The 18876-nt window shown below is 54.3% G+C and overlaps 1 protein-coding gene across 8 annotated transcripts in view; it reads left to right on the top strand.

Moving 5' to 3' along the window:
- The window catches only part of Hdac5 (histone deacetylase 5), a 36951-nt gene that overhangs the window by 8938 nt on the left and 9137 nt on the right, over positions 1 to 18876 (top strand). Inside the window, exons 3-11 of one of the 8 annotated variants that reach the window (XM_051158754.1) lie at positions 4120 to 4191; positions 15831 to 16093; positions 16240 to 16381; positions 16475 to 16589; positions 17137 to 17267; positions 17431 to 17577; positions 17667 to 17779; positions 18105 to 18236; positions 18419 to 18641. In XM_051158754.1, coding sequence (XP_051014711.1) covers positions 4120 to 4191; positions 15831 to 16093; positions 16240 to 16381; positions 16475 to 16589; positions 17137 to 17267; positions 17431 to 17577; positions 17667 to 17779; positions 18105 to 18236; positions 18419 to 18641 — 1338 coding nt within the window. Of the gene's footprint in view, positions 1 to 3627; positions 4192 to 10278; positions 10430 to 15830; positions 16094 to 16236; positions 16382 to 16474; positions 16590 to 17136; positions 17268 to 17430; positions 17578 to 17666; positions 17780 to 18104; positions 18237 to 18418; positions 18642 to 18876 lie in introns of those variants that run through there. The other 7 variants (XM_051158752.1, XM_051158753.1, XM_051158751.1 and 4 more) reach the window with 7 other exon arrangements.

Genomic DNA, 18876 nt, shown 5'->3' with positions numbered 1-18876 from the left:
CGACTGCCCTGTTTGTACCCTGTTCTCAGGGCCATTGCTTCCAGAGGGATAAGAATGTTGCCTGTCTAGGTGTTTGTTGGCGGGGCCCCAGAGGAGGCATCCAGGTTCCTTATGGCCAGTGTGGGAGGGAGATGCGCCCTCTACACTTTCTCTTCTTCCCTTTCCCAGGAGAGAGGGCGACTGCCCCCTCCCTTTGGGGTGACCAGAGAAACTGGGGCACCGGTGTGGGGTGGAGCCAGGAACCTTGGCGTCCTGTCTTCCTGCCTCAGGCTCTGCTTCCAAGCCCCTGGGAGGGCAGGCTGCCAGCCAGAGGAGGAGAAAGTGGGTCAGTGCTGGCATGGGCTGGGGTCTGGGGAGAAGACCCTTGGTATGCCTTCTCTCTCGAGGTGCCTTGGGAGACGGGAGTCTGCTCTATCTTCCTTGGCTTTCTCCATCATCCCAGAGGCATCAGAGGCTCAGGACTGGATGGTGAGAAGAGGCAGGGCCAGCTCAGAGGGGAAGTAGAAGATGCCAAAGTAGGTGTCCACATTTTTCCTGCAGTTGGTTTTATTTATTTATTTAGGTTTTTCAAGACAGGGTTTCTCTCTGTCTCTCTCTCTCTCGTTTTCTTTTCTTTTTCTTTCTTTTTTGGTTTTTCAAGACAGGGTTTCTCTGTGTAGCCTTGGCTGTCCTGGACTCCCTTTGTGGACCAGGCTGGCTTCGACCTCACAGTGGTCCACGTCCCTCTGCCTCCTAAGTGCTGGGATTAAAAGCATGCGCCACCACGCCAGACTGCAGGTTTTTGTTTTTGTTTTTTAAAGACGTATTTATTATGTATACAGTGTTCTGCCTCCAGATCTCATTCTGGATGGTTGTGAGGCACCATGTGGTTGCTGGGGATTGAACTCAGGACCTCTGGAAAAGCAGACAGTGCTCTTAACCTCTAAGCCATCTCTCCAGCCCCCCTGCAGTTGGTTTTAAATGAGAAGATTCAGCCAGTCCCTAACCATGGTCCTGGCTCATGGTAGTTCCTGGACCATCCTGATAGATAGCAGCGTGACTTGGGCTCAAAGGAAAGAAAGGCCCCAGAAATGAGATCTGAAAGGGCTCAAGGAGCTAGCCCCAGAAGGTTTGGAGGGCAGAGTGTAGCCTTAGAGGCAGGGGCTGAGGTACTGCTGGGAGAACAGAGCTGGTTCGATAGCCCAAGCTGGGCTTGAACTTGTTGGTGCTGGCCATCATCTTTAATGAGTATTCTGTGAGATTTGTGGGGTGGGAGTCGGGAGCTGTGGATGGTAGGAATGGAAAAGTAAGCTGGGAAAAGGGGGTGCTATAGCAAGAAAGATTGAGGCTACATATTAGGAAGACCTTGTTACATCACGTTCATCTTGGAAGAGGAGAGATGTTTGTTGTCGTCGTCGTCTCCCCCCTCCCCACTTGTCCCATCACATTTCCTTGAAGGATTTTGAGGATTGCGTTGAAGATTGACACTTCTCTTCCTAAAACATAGATGTCACAGTGGTGCTAGCTGTTTTCCTGAGCCCTGGCCTTTGGGCGCCCATGTCCTGAATCTTGTTGAGAAGAATCCTTTTTACCAAGTTTGAGAGCTTAAACTGGCAAGCCCAGCAATGGAAAGGCTGTATCAGGAGCATCATTGCGAGTTCAAGGCTAGCCTCACCTACAGAGCGAGACTCTGTCTCTCAGTGCGCGCGCACACACACACACACCAAGTCATCTTTTGACATCAGGCTCTTCTAGGGTCTGAGGGGCCTTGCTGTCAAGTTGGCGTAGCTGCTAACCTCCTCCGAGCAGGGTTCTCTTGGCTCTCTCCTGTGCCTGGGGCAGGTACAAAGAGCCAAGACAGGGCTAGCCAGCCCTGCTGGTTGTTCCCAGCGTGGGTGGGTGGAGCCCTTGCTGGGAGGGGCTCTTCACCAACACCCACCCCTGGCTGGCTTTCTGGGCTTCCTTCTGTCTGCTGCCTCTGACTGTCTTTGGTGGAGTCCCTGGTCTTCTCTGTTTGAGAGGGGGCCTCGTGGGCCTGGATGCAGCTAGGGAAAGGGTGGTAAACAGGTGATGTTTTTCCAGCACCAAGCCCCTGGGTGGCACAGTTCTATTGCCTTTTCATCTAGACTGTAGCTTCAGACTCCTCCCAGTTTGGTTCCTGGTCTGTACCACTGGGAAACAAACCCCCATCCCCAGCGTCATCTGCATCTCATCATGCTTGGGGACGCTTGCCTTCACCACCAACCTCATGTATGTGCTTTCCTACCTGCGGGTGGGTGGGTGGGGGAAGCCCGCCTGGTATCCTGGCAGAAGCTTGAGAAGAGAGGTTTCTGGAATCACAGCCACCGTGTCCTTGGTTAGGCAGCTTCTCCCAGGCTCCTGACAGGAGGGTGAGGTCATCCAGTCCAGAGAGAGGACAGGTGTCCCTGGCTCCATGCCTGGAGTGGGGGGCAAGGAGGGGCCAGGAGGGGTCCAAAATAGCAACTGTGACGTCAGGGAAGGGGAGGAGGATTCAGACCCAGGAGTGACCTGTCTATTAAAAGGCTCCAGTGAGGTCAGGGGGCCAAGTGGGATCTCTTTAACAGTGGGAGGCACAACCTGGGAAGAAGGGACAGGTCAACAGGGTGGTGGTGGGGGGAGCGGTGGTGCTGGCAGGTGGCACCAGTTTTGATGACACGGTGGCCCCATGGCCCAGGAAGGCCCAAAGAGCTGGGGCTACTCCACCAGGCCAAGATGCTAACAGTTTTATGACTAACTGGAAGGCCTTCACCCCGCAAGTCTTCCTATTTGGGCACTGATGGCCCTTGTACCTGGGGCAGACTTGTCTATTCTGCCGGTGAGGTATGGCGGTGGTCAGAGAGGCTCAGACCCCTCATCCCTACCGTGTGAACAGCTCTGTGCCTGGAGTGGTACCTCTGTTTCCCCCATCTTGGCCTTTTTCTGGAGATCTTCGCTAGCATGAAGTCAATGATGTTTGGTATGCTCCCAGCTCGGTACAACTGGGTACACTGCCAGGGAAGCATTGATTGAGCTGAGAGCGGGCAGGTGCTGTCCAGTCCCCTGCCTGGGCTGGGCAAAGCCTGCCCATAAAAATCTCTCTGCTCCCTGGAAAGAGGCCGAGCGCCAGGAATGGGCTGCAGAATGCGTGGAGGAGCTGTCACCCCACTGCTATTTAGGGTCTCCCTGATAGTAAGAGTGTAGAGAGCCATCTCTCGGCTCTGTGGGAAGGCAGAAGTTACACAAACTCCACAGGCTGTTAGGAGGAGGTGTGAGGTTAGACCAGGTGGTTGGGTGTCTGTCACCTCTCCCTAGTCTTTTTGAATCCTTTCCTTGCTTTGCAGGGTTGGGGTGGGGGGGGGGGGTGGGGTGGACGATCGAGAAGATCCAGGCTGGCTTCTTGCTGTCCGGTCCATTTTTTTTCGCCAGCAGTGGCCAAAGCTGATCCCAGATGCATGGGTCCCCTTGCCTGCACCTTTCTCTAGTCCAGCCACTGGCCACCCAGGTCTGTGGCCTTGGCCCTGAGTGCGGGCCTCTCCTGCCCCCCTCCCCCTGGACTGGCGCTTCCCCCCCCCCCCCCACCCCCCCACCCCATGGGGCCTCCGCCAGGCCTGGGCTCCTGGCAGCCAGCCGGCAGCTCCCTGAGCATGCTCCACCTATTTATAGACAGGGCCCTCCCCCAACTGCTATTTCAGTCTCCTGCCAGCTGCCGGCGGCTCATTCGGGGAGGAGGAACAGGGAGCCAGGCCTAGAGCTGTCACCGGTGGCGGTGGCACTGGGAGGGAACACAGAGAGCCTGCCTGCCCCACTGAGCTCCCTTTCCTGTTCCCTGAGCACCCAGCCATAGCCCAACTCCCGGAACCTTTGGACAGGCCGTGGTCCATGCTTCTGTAGTAGGAAGCAAGCCTCCGTGCCTCTGCTGCCTCCGGAGCATCCAGGCCGGATGAGGCGCCTCCTTGCCTTGGTCCCAGCGGCAGTGGCCTAAGGGAGTCCTTAAGCAGCCTGCTGGCCCTGTTGACCACCTTCCCCTCACCGGCTTCCGCCTCGGGCGGCCCCTCCCTGGCATGCTGCTGGTGCCCAAGGCACAGGGGCTCGTGGAGATGTTGCAGACTATCTATGAGACCGAGTCCTGTTTCTCAGCAGATGGCATGTCAGGCCGGGAACCATCCTTGGAAATCCTGCCACGGAATCCTCTGCACAGCATCCCTGTGGCAGGTAAGTGGCTCTGTGTCCCCACCTGCCCTCAGCTCTTGGGCAACCTTGTACCTGGACTGAGCTCCTCACTGTGAGCCCTGCCCCACTGGGATCCTGCTTCATCCTCTCTGAAGGGTTCTGTTGAGCATCCGTGGATTGGAAGGGCTGTACTTTTAGGACGGTCTCCCCTCTCCCTCCTTGTCCAGAACTGACCTTTCACCCTGCCTCCTAGCCACCTTCTGCCATACACCTCCAGTGCCTCTGCCTTGAGCAGGGTCAGCCTCAGCTGCTAGGGGCGAGGGCTTCCTAGAGTATTCTGGCCTACTTGAACCATGGTCAGAGAGGAGGAAGTGGGTCAGTGACCTGTCTCCAGGCTTTCTGCTCCCCACAATTGAGCAGAGGAAGAAGTTGTACTTGGGGTACCTACAGGAATCAGAAACATCCTAGCTTTTGTGGCTTGGTTTAACTTGGTCAGGGTGTAGTGACTGGCAGGTTTTTGCTCAGGACACTTCTGAGAATGGACCCTTTTATTTTTATTTATTTTTTTTTTTGAGAATGGACCCTTAAGGAAGTGGCTCTTTGGGACAGTATTGAGCAGGCACTAGCAGCTGGGATGTTGAAGGGTTTTGGCTTAGTTCCCAGCCCCCTTCTATCTCTTCCTTCCCCATGCTGCACTTTCTTCCCACTTTGAGGATAGAGAAATGTTTTTTTGACAGGTGGACTTGAAAGCTGCCCACCACCCCTACCCCCACCCTAGGCTTGAGAGGTCCTAGCCCTGCCACCTTCTCTGGGCAAACTTTTTTTCATCCTTGGCTGGGGGGGGTAGAGTTTCCCCACCCCCCCTCCCCCCAGAACTGGCCACTCCTTCTCTCACTCCCAGGAACCTGTTGCCACCAGGCCGGCACCACAAGATGCTTCCTTCAGGGATGGGCCTGCTGGACGCATGCCCGCTTGGCCCCTCCTGGCAGTGGCTGGCTTGGTACTTGTGAGAGAGAGAATATATATGTTATGTGTGCTAGAGTTATTGACGCTGGATATGTGGGTGTGGACCCGAAGGTTCCAATTAGGAGGTGGGAGCTGTAGTCCTCTCGTGTACCTGTGATTTGGCCCTCAGCTGTCCAGGCATGGGTAAGGCTGCAGCATAGTCGTGGAGATCAGTCCCACTGGGTGACCACCAAGTCCCAGGGATGAAGCCCAAAAGGCTGCTTCTTGCCCAGGGCCAGTTGAGCTATATAGCCCCTGTCTTCAGCACCCCAAACCTTGGCCTGTGGGTGTTAAGCTGAGCTCCTGGGAGGTTAAGAAATGTCTGCAGAGCATCACCTAGGGTGGCTTCTAGCTGGCCACCCTTGTGCACTGAGATACCAGTTGGCCCCAAGTTCCCTTTTATTTACTCTTTTTGAAGTAGACACCAGAAACCCTGAAAGTCTGGGACTGTCTTCTTCTATCCCTGGATATATACCCCAACCAATCCCTCTCTGCAGATCTCCAACCCCCCCCACCCCCCCCCATCCCCCCCTCAACCTGGCCTTCTGAGTGTGGCGCAGTCCCTGCTGGCAGGAGGGAGGTGTGAGTCACCCCAGCAGCTCAGGGAGAGGGCTAAGAACCTTCCCCCCTGAGTAGCTCTGTGACGCGGCTAGGGACAGATATAGGCCTGGAGCTTGGCTGCCTTTTTTTTTTTGACTCTGGAATGTAAATAGACGTTTCAAATAGAAACACTTTAACCTTTGGGTTAAAAAAAAAAAAAAAAATCCACCCTAGATAAACACGGCCATGAGGGCCCAAAAGCCTGGTGTTTCCCTCCAGTCCTCTTTCCCTTCATGCACCCTCTCCTTGCAATGTCTTGAGCGGGTCTCCAGGCAAGATGCAAAAGCCTAAGAGTGAAAAAGCCAGTTTCCGGGGGGGGGGGGTGCTTTCTTGGATGGTGTTGCTGGTCTCCCCAGCCCAAGGGGTTGGAGGAGGCCTTCCAAGATGCTGCCTCCCTGTCCATTGTAGCAGCAAGTCCCGGGCAACTCTTATTTGGGGGCAGCTTTTGCTTCCTAAGCTGTCTTGTTGGCTGCCAACACCCAGCACCTAGCACGGTGGGTGGTGCCTAGATGAATGAGTGTTGTACCAGGGGGGCGGAGGCCCAGCCTTCTGGCACCATGCCCCTGGGTGCTATTCTGGGGCTTGACCTGGTGGCTGAATAGAGACAGCTACAGTGGGCACCTAAGGGTACCTGAGCTCAAGAGGGACAAAAGTCTGCTCCTCTTGCTTAAGGAAGGGGCAAGGGGGGCAATTTCCCTTCCACTGATGGTGACTCCTCTCTGCAATGCACACCTCCTTAAAACAGGCTTGGCCCTAGCTTGAGCATCTCAGCATCTTTAACGCCACTGTGGACGTCTCAATGACCCAGAGCCTGGGGGTGGTGGGGGTTGGGGTGGAGGTAGGAGGCCTCTGATCTCCTCTTGTCTGTTTCTAGTAGAGCCGAGTCCGGGATACTCTGAGAAGGAATGGCAGAGGCGGCCTCTCTGCCCACTGAGGGAGGGGATGAATCTGGCTTGTGCCAGAAAGGAATGCTCTGCATGTTGGATGTTGGGAAGTCCCATGGGGTTCAGGTTTGCAACCGGGGCTTTCCCTGGCTCTTCTTGTTTTGGCTCTGGAGGCCATTCCGGGCATGGCTGTGTGTCAGGAATGGGCAGGTGTGGGGATGCCAGGAAGGTAGGAAGAAGGGCAGGACTCGAGTGAGTGGAACTAATATTGTAACCCACGAGGCGACAAGGATGCCCGGGACTTTCCTTCCGGGTACCTTTTAGGAAGGATGTTAAATACTCACATCCCATGATGGAGAAGGGTGGGAGAAGCAAAAGAAGTAGGAGCTAAGATTTGAACACGGGTCTGCGTGGGGCCATTGTTCATCCACATAAAAGCTTTTACTCCCTATTTCTTAAAAAAGTGGTCCTTTGTCTGGGTGGGTGTGTCCTCACACCGACTTAGTGTCTGTCTATGGCTTAGCCGCCAGAGCATGGGATAGATTTTAACTCCAGTGTGTCCCTTTAGTTGGGTGCCCATCTGCAGTATACAACCTGTACAACCATATGTGGGAGGCCTGTCTGTACCCCTAAAGTTTGTGCTCCTAGAAAATAGGCCTCATTCTGGCCCCTCTCCTGGGGTGTAGGAGTAGTCTCTTTTTTTCCCCCTATAAATACTTGGAACCACTTGGCCAATTACCTCTCTCCCTGCAGGCACTTTGACTCAGAAGATGAGGGCTCAGGATCAGAGTAAAACACTTGCCCGTACAGACAGCCTGTTCCTGCTCCCGGTTCCCTCCTACCTCATCTTGTTTTCTGAGACCCTCAGCTGTCCGTTCCCCTCTGCACAGCTGCCAAACAGGAAGTCAGATTGACCGTGTCCACACACAGCTGTAACAGCTGTCAGGTTGTCAACAGGAACGAAGCAGGCAGTCCGGGGGCAGAGTGAGGCAGCGGTTCTCTGGCTTGGCGTTGCAGCAGAATTGCCAAAGGGACATGTTCAGATGCGGGGTCTGCGCCTATAGGACAGCTGGGGAGGCGACGTTTAAGTTCCCCCCTCTGTCGCTTCTGCTGTAAAGCGCGTTGGAGTCTGGGCTGTCTCTCATGTGTCGTGGAAGGCCCTGGTGGGAGAAGGGCCTATGCAGAGGGCGGGGTGGCTGTTAGCCTAGACAGACAAATGCAGTTCCCAGCAGCCCAGCAGTCTGGAGAGAGGATGTTTTGGGATGCCAGGAGCAGGTGTCTAAACTCAAGCGGGCTTGGGGGGGATGGTGGCAGGCCGCCAGGCGGACAGGGTGCCTCGCTGGACACTGAAGCCTGGCTTGTGCATGGAGAACCGGAGGCCAGATCTGCCCTGGGGCCCCTGCCGCCACCATTCCCCCACAGGTAGGGGCAACAGCTGTAGGTTTCGCATGGTTACTGTGCCTTTTAATTGCCTGCAGCTTTTGTGCCCAGATATTCTTGGGATGGTGGGGAGGTGGGAATCTTTTTCTTCTAGATAGCCTCCCAAGAGCAGCGCTGACTCAAGAAATGCCTTGTACCCTCCACCTGGATTCTGCAGCCCTGTAAGATCTTTCAGGGTCTCAGCCGGCCTCCAGCTTTCAAGGCTTGTCCTCTGTTTGTCCCCCTCTCTCCCTTCTACCTTGGGGCTCTGGTATGCTGGTAGCACCCAGGTACCTTCATTTGGATGGCTGGATCCTTAGGGTCCCCTGTTGAATCTCTCACTCTGTTTGGCAGCAGCCTCCAGACTTTCCCCTTTTGCTTTGTAGGGAGCGGGGCAGAGAGAGCCGGGACAGTTTAGATTAAGCCCTGGCTCCTCTGCCTCCTTTTCAGGTGACCTTGGACAAGCCTGTTCCCTCTGTGGCCTCACTTTCCTCCTCCTGCAGCTGGGGGCGTTGAGTTGCCGAGCTCCCGGGCCTTTTCCTTACTGACACTCTTGAGGGGCTCTGAGGTCAGTTTCACGTTGCTTCTGTCTTGCTGGATGGAGGAAGGGCCGAGGGTCTCCTAGCACCTCAGCCCAGGAGGATAGAGAATAGCTTTGGGCAGCGGTGTTGATAGTGGGGGACAGTGAGGTCAGGGATGGGAGAATTGCAGACTGCTTAGGGGGGGCGGGGAGGGCTCGAAAGCAGGGGCCAGAGTCTGTGCTTGTTTGCTCCAAGTGATGTTTTGGGGGGATGGAAGGCATTTCACTGCTGAGATCTGGTGCAAAGCGCAGGCAGATGGCCTTGACGCGCTGGAGTTGAGAGGAGGCTGCTCCCAGTACCCCTTCTCTGTAATAAGGGCCCTGATGGTACAGGACCACAGAGTGACCTTCAGACAACCCGAATGAGCTCTAAGGCCTCCCTGTGGCCAGAGTCTGAGCCTAGCATCTGTAGAGCTTAAGTGATCTGTAAAGCTGGTCCGTACATACTTCTAAGTATTTTGTTTTTGTGTGCTTTACTTTTTGGTTAAACAAACACACAAACACACACATTTTTTTGGTTTGTTTATTGTAATTTATTTATGCGTATGATTGTTTCGTCTGCCTTGTATGTCTGTGTGCTGTGTGCACGCCTGGTGCCTGAGGAGGCCAGAAAAGGGCATTGGATCTCTCAGGACTAGAGTTACAGACGGTTGTGAACCGTGATGTGAAATGCTGGGGATTGAACCTGGGTTCTCCAGAAAAGCAGACAGTGGTTGTAACCAATGAGCAATCTCGTGTGTGTGTGTGTGTGTGTGTGTGTGTGTGTGTGTGTGTGTGTGTGTGAGAGAGAGAGAGAGAGAGAGAGAGAGAGAGAGAGAGAGAGAGAGAGAGAATGTGTCTCTATGTAGTGCAAGCTGACCTTGAACTTACTGACCATGTTGCCTAGTTGCCTAGTTTGGCTTCCAATTCAAACTCAAGGATTATCCACCTCAGCCTTCCGAGTGTTGGTATATGCCATCATATCTGACACTGTTGTTGTTGTTGTTTTTTCTCATTATATTTCTTAGACAGGGTCTGACTATGTCTGGCCTAGAACTTGCTATGTAGACAAGGCTGGTGTCTTTGAGCACAACAGAGATGTTTTTGCTCTTTTGAGGCAGAGTCTGACAGTGTAGCTCAGACTGATCTCACGGCTACCCCGAATAGGAGGATTATAGGTGTACACCACTACACCACACCTGGGGATTTTGTGCGCTTTAGAAACATGGTCATCATCATCATTTTGGTGATGGTGCATAGAGCGTCATGCATTAGGCAAGGCTTTTTTTGTTTTTTGTTTTTTTAAACCACTGTGGTACATTCTGAGCCCATAGAAACATTCTGAGTAGTAGTCTATAGACTTTGCTAGATTGTCAAAGCCAGGAAACACATGCAGGCATACGCACACACACACACAAGCACATGCACACGATCTCTCTCTCTCTCTCCAGGAGCCATTAATAGTAGCCCTGACAAGCCCGGCTAAGATCTCCCCAGGCCCTGTGCCAAAGCTCCCCAGCATGCATTCTCTTGGGCTTGGCAACCTGGGAGGTAGGTGCTCTGCTGCCGTTTTGCAGACGCTTGCATGAAGCATGGGGAGGTGCCCAGAGCCTTGACTAACAAGTGGCACTGCCTTGAGCCTGTGCCATCTCTTCCAGAACCCTTGCTCGTAACCATTACGTGAGTGTATTCGCTTGCGTTGCTCGGCGAGTCGCGCAGATTGCTAGGTGAGAGTCATGCCGAGCCTGCACATGTGGAAATGCTGTCTGAATTGCGGTAGAACCTGTTGGGCCTCGTTGGCCTTGCTAGTCACGTAAGAGCACAGAAATAGATCATGGGAAACCGGCCTCAGTGGGGAGGGGTCATAGGCGTCACAGGCAAAGAAGTGTGAAGTGTGTTCCCCGCCTCCTTCCAAATTCTCTTAAGGCCAAGACAGGGACAAGAGCCTTTTTTTCCATCCTCCAAGGGACAGACAAGGTAAATTAGACCCTTAAAGAAGCTGATGATTATTGGTGAGGGAGGTCTAGGCTACCTGGATCCTGGTGGGGTGTGCCGTCTTCTTGGGTGGGCTTTCTGCCTGTGCCGTCTGGAATGACACCCCACAGTGGAGCCAGGCTGAGCTTGTGCTTAGGAACATCCTGCCTGTGCTGGGAGCCAGGTCACCTGGGTTCAGATCCCTGCGCTGCTGTGGTTGCGGCTGCAGCTGCTGCTCCTGCTCAGCCATCTCTCTGTGAAGCTCAGTTTCCAAAGCATGTCACTGAGGGCTGAAAATACGTGGTCTTTTCACCCTGTCCCCTCCAGGCACAGCAACTCCACAGAGTCAGGGATTGGATTGTCTGCGTAGGTCTTGTTCTCAGTCCTGACTGTCACAAAGCTTAATGCTCTCTTGCCTTAGATCCCTTACTTATTTAGTGGCTCCTGGAGAAGGGTCTTTCAGAGATAGATATGGATGGCATCTGGTGTCTTCTAGATGGTTCTAGACCCTGGACTGCCCCAGGGTTCCCCCAGTGCAGTTGAAGGCACCAGTTCCTTCCTGGTCAGAGTTTGTTTCCCAGGAATTCTGACCTATGGTGTCTCCCAGGGAGGGTGGAGCGCGGCTTTTACAGTGTTCGAAGCAGGCGCAGGGCTTGTGTCTTACTGCTGTTGGTCTGGCCTAGCTAAATCTGTTGACTTTGAGCCCTAGTTCCCACAGGTACTGTCAAACCTGTTCCTTGTGGCCCATAGCCCCTTATCTGCCTTACGGCCATATCCTTCTGCCTGGGGGACCTGTTGTTTTAACTAAATGTCATGATTGTGTTGTTGTTAGGGCATTTTACTCTGTAGCCCAGGCTAGCCTGGAGCTCACTAGGTTTTTGCCCTGTATTCCAGGCTGGCCTAGAACCTACAGCAGTCTTCCTGCCTTGCCTTTCTGAATGCTGGCATAAGCCACTATGGCTGCCTGTGGTTGTTGTTATTATTATTTTATTTTTTGGGTTTTTTTTTTGTTTTGGGTTGGGTTTTTATTTATTTATTTTGTTTTTTGTTTTGTTTTTTGAGACAGGGTTTCTTTGTGTAGCCTTGGCTGTCCTGGAGTCACTTTGTAGACCAGGCTGGCCTCGAACTCACAGCGATCCACCTGCCTCTGCCTCCCAAGTGCTGGCATTAAAGCTGTGTGCCACCATGCCCTGCTTATTTTTGGTTTAAAAAAAAAAAAGATTTTTATTTGCTTATTTATTTATTATTTTATGTGCATCAGTGTTTTGCCTGTGTGTATGTCTATGTGAGGATTTCAGTTGGAACTGAAAGTTTCAGACAGGTGTGAGCTGCCATGTGGGTGCTGGGAATTGAACTTGGGTCCTCTGGAAGAACAGTCAGTGCTCCCAACCGCTAAGCCATTTCTCCAGTCCTTAAAAAAGATTTATTTATTCTTTATACAGTATTCTGCCCTCATGTGCACCTGCCTGCCACAATAAGGCACTGGATCTCATTACAGATGGTTGTGAGCCACCATGTGGTTGCTGGAAATTGAACTTGGGACCTTTGGAAGAGCAGCCAGTGCTCTTAACCTCTGAGCCATCTCTTCAGCCCTATTTTGTTTTTGGTTTTTGTTGTTGTTTTGTTTTTGTTTTTGTTTTTGGTTTTGTTTTGAGACAGGGGTTCCCTGTGTAACCTTGGCTATCCTGGAACTTGCTCTGTAGACCAGGCTGGCCTCGAACTCACAGAGATCTGCCTGCCTCTGCCTCCCAAGTGCTGGGGTTCCAGTATTATTTTGGTTTTGAGGCAGGATCTCACGCGGCTACTCCTTCTGGCTTTGAACTCACACTCCTCTGGTCTCAGCCTCCTGTGTGTGTAGGATCATAGTGGGCCGGGGCTTCTCCATGGGAGCAACATGGGTCTGTTTGCTCCCAAGGTTGCCACTCCCTTGAGGAAACAAGGCTCTGAGTCCGTAGGGTAGGTGGCCAGTGCCTGTCTCTGGACCCTGTTGTGTTCTATGCAGGTCAGCAGGTGGCCTGGTGTGGGGGGCGATGTGGGGACGGGGATAGGTGAAATAAAGACCCAGGGTCTTGCTGTCCCATGTAATCTTGGCCTTTGCCAGCCTGAGCTCTCCAGCAGTCATCTTATTGGCTGGAACATGCCCCTCTGCCCACCCTTTATTCTTTCCCAGGCTTCTCCAACTTTCCTAGGCCCACCGGGGAGGCCGCCATGAGACTCTTCCTGTCCTGACACACCCACTTCCCCTTCCAAGTGCCTCATTTGAATGGCAGCTGCTGTCACCTGCTCTGTTCTTGCCAAGCTGGCAGAGGGCACAGATCCTTAAGGGATGCCAGGCCAGCCAGGCTCTAGGCTCTGTGCCAGGCAGATTGCGTTTTGGGGACCCCATTTTCTTTCTTCCCTGGCTTGCATCCTGAACGGAGCCAGGTTGCTACCTGGCAGAGCCTGGCTAGCTGCATGTTGCTACAAATGAATATTCTCCTCCTGATTGCTGCTTGCATGGGAGCAAAGCTGTGTGGCAGAGACCTCTAGCTATCCTTGCCCCCTGCATACCAGCGGGGCTGTGCTGCCCACTTGCAACACAGAGCCAGGGATCTCAGCAGTGCTAGCACTGGGAGGATCTCCCTTACATGAGACACCTCCCCGCCTCCCAGTTTCTCTGTAGGACTCCTGTAAGAGAAGATAGCGCCCCCTACCCAGATCTAGCCAATGGTCAGAACAGTCTTCACACTTGAGTGGAGAGTGCGGTATGACTTTCTCACGTACTCTGGTGCCTCACATTTGACCATGTCCCCTGGAGGGGGAGACCCGGTGGCACTCAGAGGAAGGACAGCAGGTTACCAAGAAGAGACTTGATACCCTATGAGCATATACAGGGGGAGGTAATCCCCCTCAGGAACAGTCATAGGGGAGGGGAATAAGGGGAAAAGGGGAGGGAGGGAAGAATGGGAGAACACAAGGGATGGGATAACCATTGAGATGTAACAAGAATAAATTAATAATAAAAAATTAAAAAAAAAAAAGAGAAGATAGCGCTGCCCACCACTGTTCCAACCTGGGGCAGGTCTATCTGCTGGGAGTCAGGATCTTTTAGCCTCTTGCCCTTTCCTGGGCTGATGGGCTAGCATCTAACTCCAGTAGCCCTAGCACTGCAAAGGGCAGTGGGTTAAAGCCAGTCTGCTTCTTGGTGCAGTGATCAGTGCCAGGACCAAGCCAGCTCAGGGCTTTGCTGGATGCTTTTTGGGGCCGGGTAGACTAGAGGCAAGCCACCTTCCTTTTCACCCTTCGTCTGGGTGCTGGGGGCGGGGTATGGAATAGAGGGAAAGTGAGGAGCTGAATGTAGCGGGACGGTTGTGGGGGGGCGGGGACAGACATGGTGTGTGTCTGTGCATATGTGACTCCACCCTTTTGGCCACATCTGGCTACTCCTGCAGATGTGGCTCTGGCCTGGTGGCCACAGAGTCGTCAGTGTGGCTGACAGAGAAACCACAGAGGAATGTGCCCAGCAGGACATCTTGCTCGGGCTCTCCCTCTCGGCCCTCCACCCCCACTCCCTCTGCTGGGTCTCCCAGGCATGTTAGGCATAATGGTGGTATGGTTTGCCCCTGGCCTGGTGATGCCTTTGAGTGCTGTGTTCCCTGAGGACACTGTGTGTGTGTGTGTGTGTGTGTGTGTGTGTGTGGTGTCTTTTCGTCCTTACCACACATAACCTTCCCACTCTTGACATAAGGGTCAGGTGTAGGGGTGGGGTAGGAAGAGCCCGGAGCACCAGCACCCATCAGGATATCAGAGGTCTGTCTTCTCTCTGCCTGGCATGGAATGGGTCACTTTGCTGGGGAACACCTTCCTAGCCCTGTGCAGCCTCCCCAGGCTCGAGTGAGGAACGTAGGAATTTTCATCCGGAGAAGTGGAGATAAGTTGGTGCTCCTTTCTCGCTTCCTCCTTCCCAGGCCGCGATATCCTGCCTTCCCCTTCCTGTTAGCTTTGTGGGGTGTGGGTTGGGCTTGGGGCTCCCTGCTGATATGGTGTTTGCCTGGTTGCCCTGGCAACCATTGGGCGCTGATGTAGAATGACATTCAGTGACCAGAGGACAGTACGCAAGGATCAAGAGGTCAAGACCCAACCTTCCCATGAGCCAGTTGGAGCCTTTCCTGTTCTGTGGCCTTTGGTCCATGTGATCCCAGAACCACCCAGTAGACCCTTCTACCACTTTGCCCTTCCCAGGGGATCCTCCCCTGTTTAGAGACTGAGGTCCTTGCCACAGCTCTAGCCCCCCCCCCCATCACTCTTGGTCTTCCTGTCTGATTCCCTTTCCTTTCCTGTCTCCTCCTCCCACCTCCTCCCTGCACACCCATTCTCTCACCCCCCCCCCCCCCAACACAGCTGCTGTTTGGCTCGCTCTATATATAGCGGCATTTTCAGGGTAATTACAATAAAACTGTTGAAAGCAGATAATCCAGCCGAGGAAGCCAGGCTGACTCCCAGCCCCATCTTGTCCCTGGGGCCTTGGTGCAGCCCTGCACCCTTCTCTTCCCTGAGGCCTCCTGTCCCCGTTCCCCACCGCCCCCCATGCCTGCCCCCTCCACGCCTCATCTGCCCCACCTAGGATGAGACTGAGAGACCCACAGAGGGCAAGCTGTCCGGAAGGTCCCCACAGAGCCACTCTCTGTTTCTCTTCAGGTGAAGAGAAGGCAGGTGACAGTGACAGAAGAAAGTACATTAGAGTCATATCTGGTTCTTCTGTCACCTGGCTGTGTCTGGTCAAGTTACTCAAAGCTCTCTCAGCCTCAGTTTCTCTATCTGTGAAAGGGGTGACAATAATAGACTCAAACTCATATTATGGCTGTGCAGTTTAAAACAGTGCGTCGTGCGTATGAAATTGCCTAGTATTAACTGTCAGCGACGACAGTCTCTGGTGTTGAGTGCTGGCACTTTCCAGCTGCTACCCTTCACACGCATGGTATCTATGTTGTTGTGTTCCCCCCCACCTCGAACCCAAGGCTTTGTGCATGCCGGGCTGACCCTACCTGCAGCCCTGTGTGCATAGTTTCTTATTGAAGTTCACGACTTGAACCTTGTCTACAGAAAGTAGGAGGCAGCATCCATGGGTAGAGCAATTGATGTCATTCAGGGTCTAGTGGACCTGTCTGGTAGTCTCTTGGGCTCTGGGGCCCAGGGCTGTCATGGCCTAAGAGCAGTCTGGGGCTGGACCCACTGACCCCTTGTGTGTCTTGTGCCCACAGTGGAGGTGAAGCCGGTGCTGCCAGGAGCCATGCCCAGCTCCATGGGGGGTGGAGGAGGTGGAGGTAGCCCCAGCCCTGTGGAGCTTCGGGGGGCTCTGGCAGGCCCCATGGACCCTGCACTACGGGAGCAGCAACTGCAGCAGGAGCTCCTGGTGCTCAAGCAGCAGCAGCAGCTACAGAAGCAGCTCCTGTTCGCCGAGTTTCAGAAGCAGCACGACCACCTGACGCGGCAGCATGAAGTCCAGCTGCAGAAGCACCTCAAGGTGAGCAAGTGGAGGGGCGCTCGGGGTTCCCCAGAGGCTAGCGAGCGGAGGGGCGCTGGGGGGGGTGCTCCCCAGAGGCACCAAGCCAGCCTGGGCCCCGGCGGCTAACCGCCACTGCCCTTGCCCTCCCGCACCCACTGCAGCAGCAGCAGGAGATGCTGGCGGCTAAGAGGCAGCAAGAGTTGGAGCAGCAGCGGCAGCGGGAACAGCAGCGGCAAGAGGAGCTAGAGAAACAGCGGCTGGAGCAGCAGCTGCTCATCCTGCGCAACAAGGAGAAGAGCAAAGAGAGTAAGGCAGGCAGGGCAGTTCCCCGGCCGCACAGCACCACAGCCCCCCCATTCCCCCTGCCCCCCCACCGCTCAGCAGCGCCCTGTCCCGCAGGTGCCATCGCCAGCACTGAGGTAAAGCTGAGGCTCCAGGAATTTCTGTTGTCGAAGTCGAAGGAGCCGACGCCAGGCGGCCTCAACCATTCCCTCCCACAGCACCCCAAATGCTGGTAATGGCTCTGGAGGGCAAGGGTGGATGGAGAGGCCTTGCTCCAGGGGTGCCTGGGCTACAGGAACAGCTTGGTGCACCCTACCTTGCAATCAGTTTAGAGTCCTGCAGTCTATTTTAGGAGGGGAGCTATTTCTCTTCTTCCCCTTCCCAGGGTCCTTTCTTTACCTCTGTAATGTGCACCCTTAGCTCGATGAAGCATATGGGTGGAGGTAACCCCCCTGCCCCACCCCCACCCCCACTCCTTGCCAAAGCAGCCTTTCCATAGATCTACTTTTCTATTCTGGGTGTGGTAGCGTGTGTCTGTAGTTGTAGAACTCAGGAGGTAGAGTTCATCTGAGGGCAGCCTGGGCTATATGAAACCCTGTTTCAAAAAACCAAAATATAAAAACAAACAAAATTTCAAAAAATATTTTAAAAATCCCAAAACACAAAAATACCCTCAAATCTCCCAAACCAAACAGCCAGCTTATCAGGTGGCCGGCCGGGGGTGGGGGATGGGGGGAGGGGTTGGGGGTAACCTAGATCTGCTTCCCCCTCACCCCCAGGGGAGCCCACCATGCTTCTTTGGACCAGAGTTCCCCTCCCCAAAGCGGCCCCCCCGGGACGCCTCCCTCCTACAAACTGCCTATGCTTGGGCCCTATGACAGCCGTGATGACTTCCCCCTTCGCAAAACAGGTGCGTGTGTGAGTCCTGGCTCCCAGGAATATGCCTTCTACGGTAGGGGTGGGCATGTGCAAAGGGCACAGTGCTACCCTTTTGAGCTGTGCCCAACTGTGTTGAGCCAGGCTTCAGGTTTGTATGTAGACGAATCTGAACCCAGCTGCGACTCTCTCTTCAGCTTCTGAACCCAACTTAAAAGTACGGTCGAGGCTAAAACAGAAGGTGGCAGAGAGGAGAAGCAGTCCCCTCCTGCGACGAAAGGACGGCACTGTTATTAGTACCTTTAAGAAGAGAGCGGTTGAAATCACAGGCACAGGGCCTGGGGGTAAGGCCTCCTCTCCTGTCCTAATGGTGAAGGTCTGGGAGGAGGGGGTGGCTCAAAGCAGGCCCAGGTGACAGCCACTTCTCCTGTAGTGTCGTCCGTGTGTAACAGTGCGCCCGGCTCTGGTCCCAGCTCTCCCAACAGTTCCCACAGCACCATCGCTGAGAACGGCTTTACTGGCTCAGTCCCCAACATCCCCACTGAGGTACTGGACTGACTGAGGCCCGGGTTGGGTTAGGGGGCACAGAAGTGCTTTCTTTTGCAAGGAGGAGTTTGGCTCTTTTGGAACTAGTTGAGTTCTCAGCCAAGATGCCTCTGTGTACATTTGACTGACTGGATGTGTTGTTGCCTTAAAAGAGATTTGTCCCACAAGCCCCTGAAGGGCTCTGGTTTCTCTGTCACCCCTACTTGGGCTCGGGGTCAGGGGAATGGGAAACCATTCAGAGCCCTTGGTCTTGGTATAGGTTGCCCTTCTCAGCTGTCTCTCCTTTGCCTGCTTTCATGTCTGTCTCTCCTGACTGCCCCCCCAGATGCTCCCCCAGCACCGGGCCCTCCCTCTGGACAACTCCCCAAACCAGTTCAGCCTCTACACGTCTCCTTCTCTGCCCAACATCTCCCTAGGGCTGCAGGCCACTGTCACTGTCACCAACTCGCACCTCACCGTAAGTACAGGACATGTATCTTAGTTGGGATGTTGATCTTCCCAAGGCCCTAAGGGACCTGAGATGTCACGACCTGACTCAGTGGGTAGGCAGAGAGTACTGGAGGGATGCTGGTCTGAGTTTGCAAGACAGGGACAGTATCAGTCTGTGCCTTATCTGTCATCACTCTCCAACTTCCCCAGGCCTCCCCAAAGCTGTCGACACAGCAGGAGGCTGAGAGGCAGGCCCTTCAGTCCCTGCGGCAGGGCGGCACACTGACTGGCAAGTTCATGAGCACATCGTCCATCCCTGGCTGCCTGCTGGGCGTGGCATTGGAGGGTGACACGAGCCCCCATGGGCATGCTTCCCTACTGCAGCATGTGTTGCTGCTGGAGCAGGCCCGGCAACAGAGCACGCTCATAGCTGGTGAGTAGACGGACGGTGTGCCTGGGGCCCTCCTGGGGGCTCAAGTCAGACATATCTCTTAGGGAGCAGTTCTCTCTAGCCCTGCTATAGCAATCAGCAATATCAGTGATTTCTTCCACATCTCGAAAGCATCAGGTGTCAGCGTTTGATGTGCCAGGCACTGGGCAGAACCTGCCGCTGTCACCAAGTTCAGAGTAGAGCTAGCCAGCAGGAGTAATACAGACCACACTCTGGT

The sequence above is a fragment of the Acomys russatus genome, chromosome 16 (assembly GCF_903995435.1).
Source record: "Acomys russatus chromosome 16, mAcoRus1.1, whole genome shotgun sequence".
Taxonomy (NCBI): domain Eukaryota; kingdom Metazoa; phylum Chordata; class Mammalia; order Rodentia; family Muridae; genus Acomys; species Acomys russatus.
This window is presented reverse-complemented; position numbering and strand designations above follow the sequence as displayed.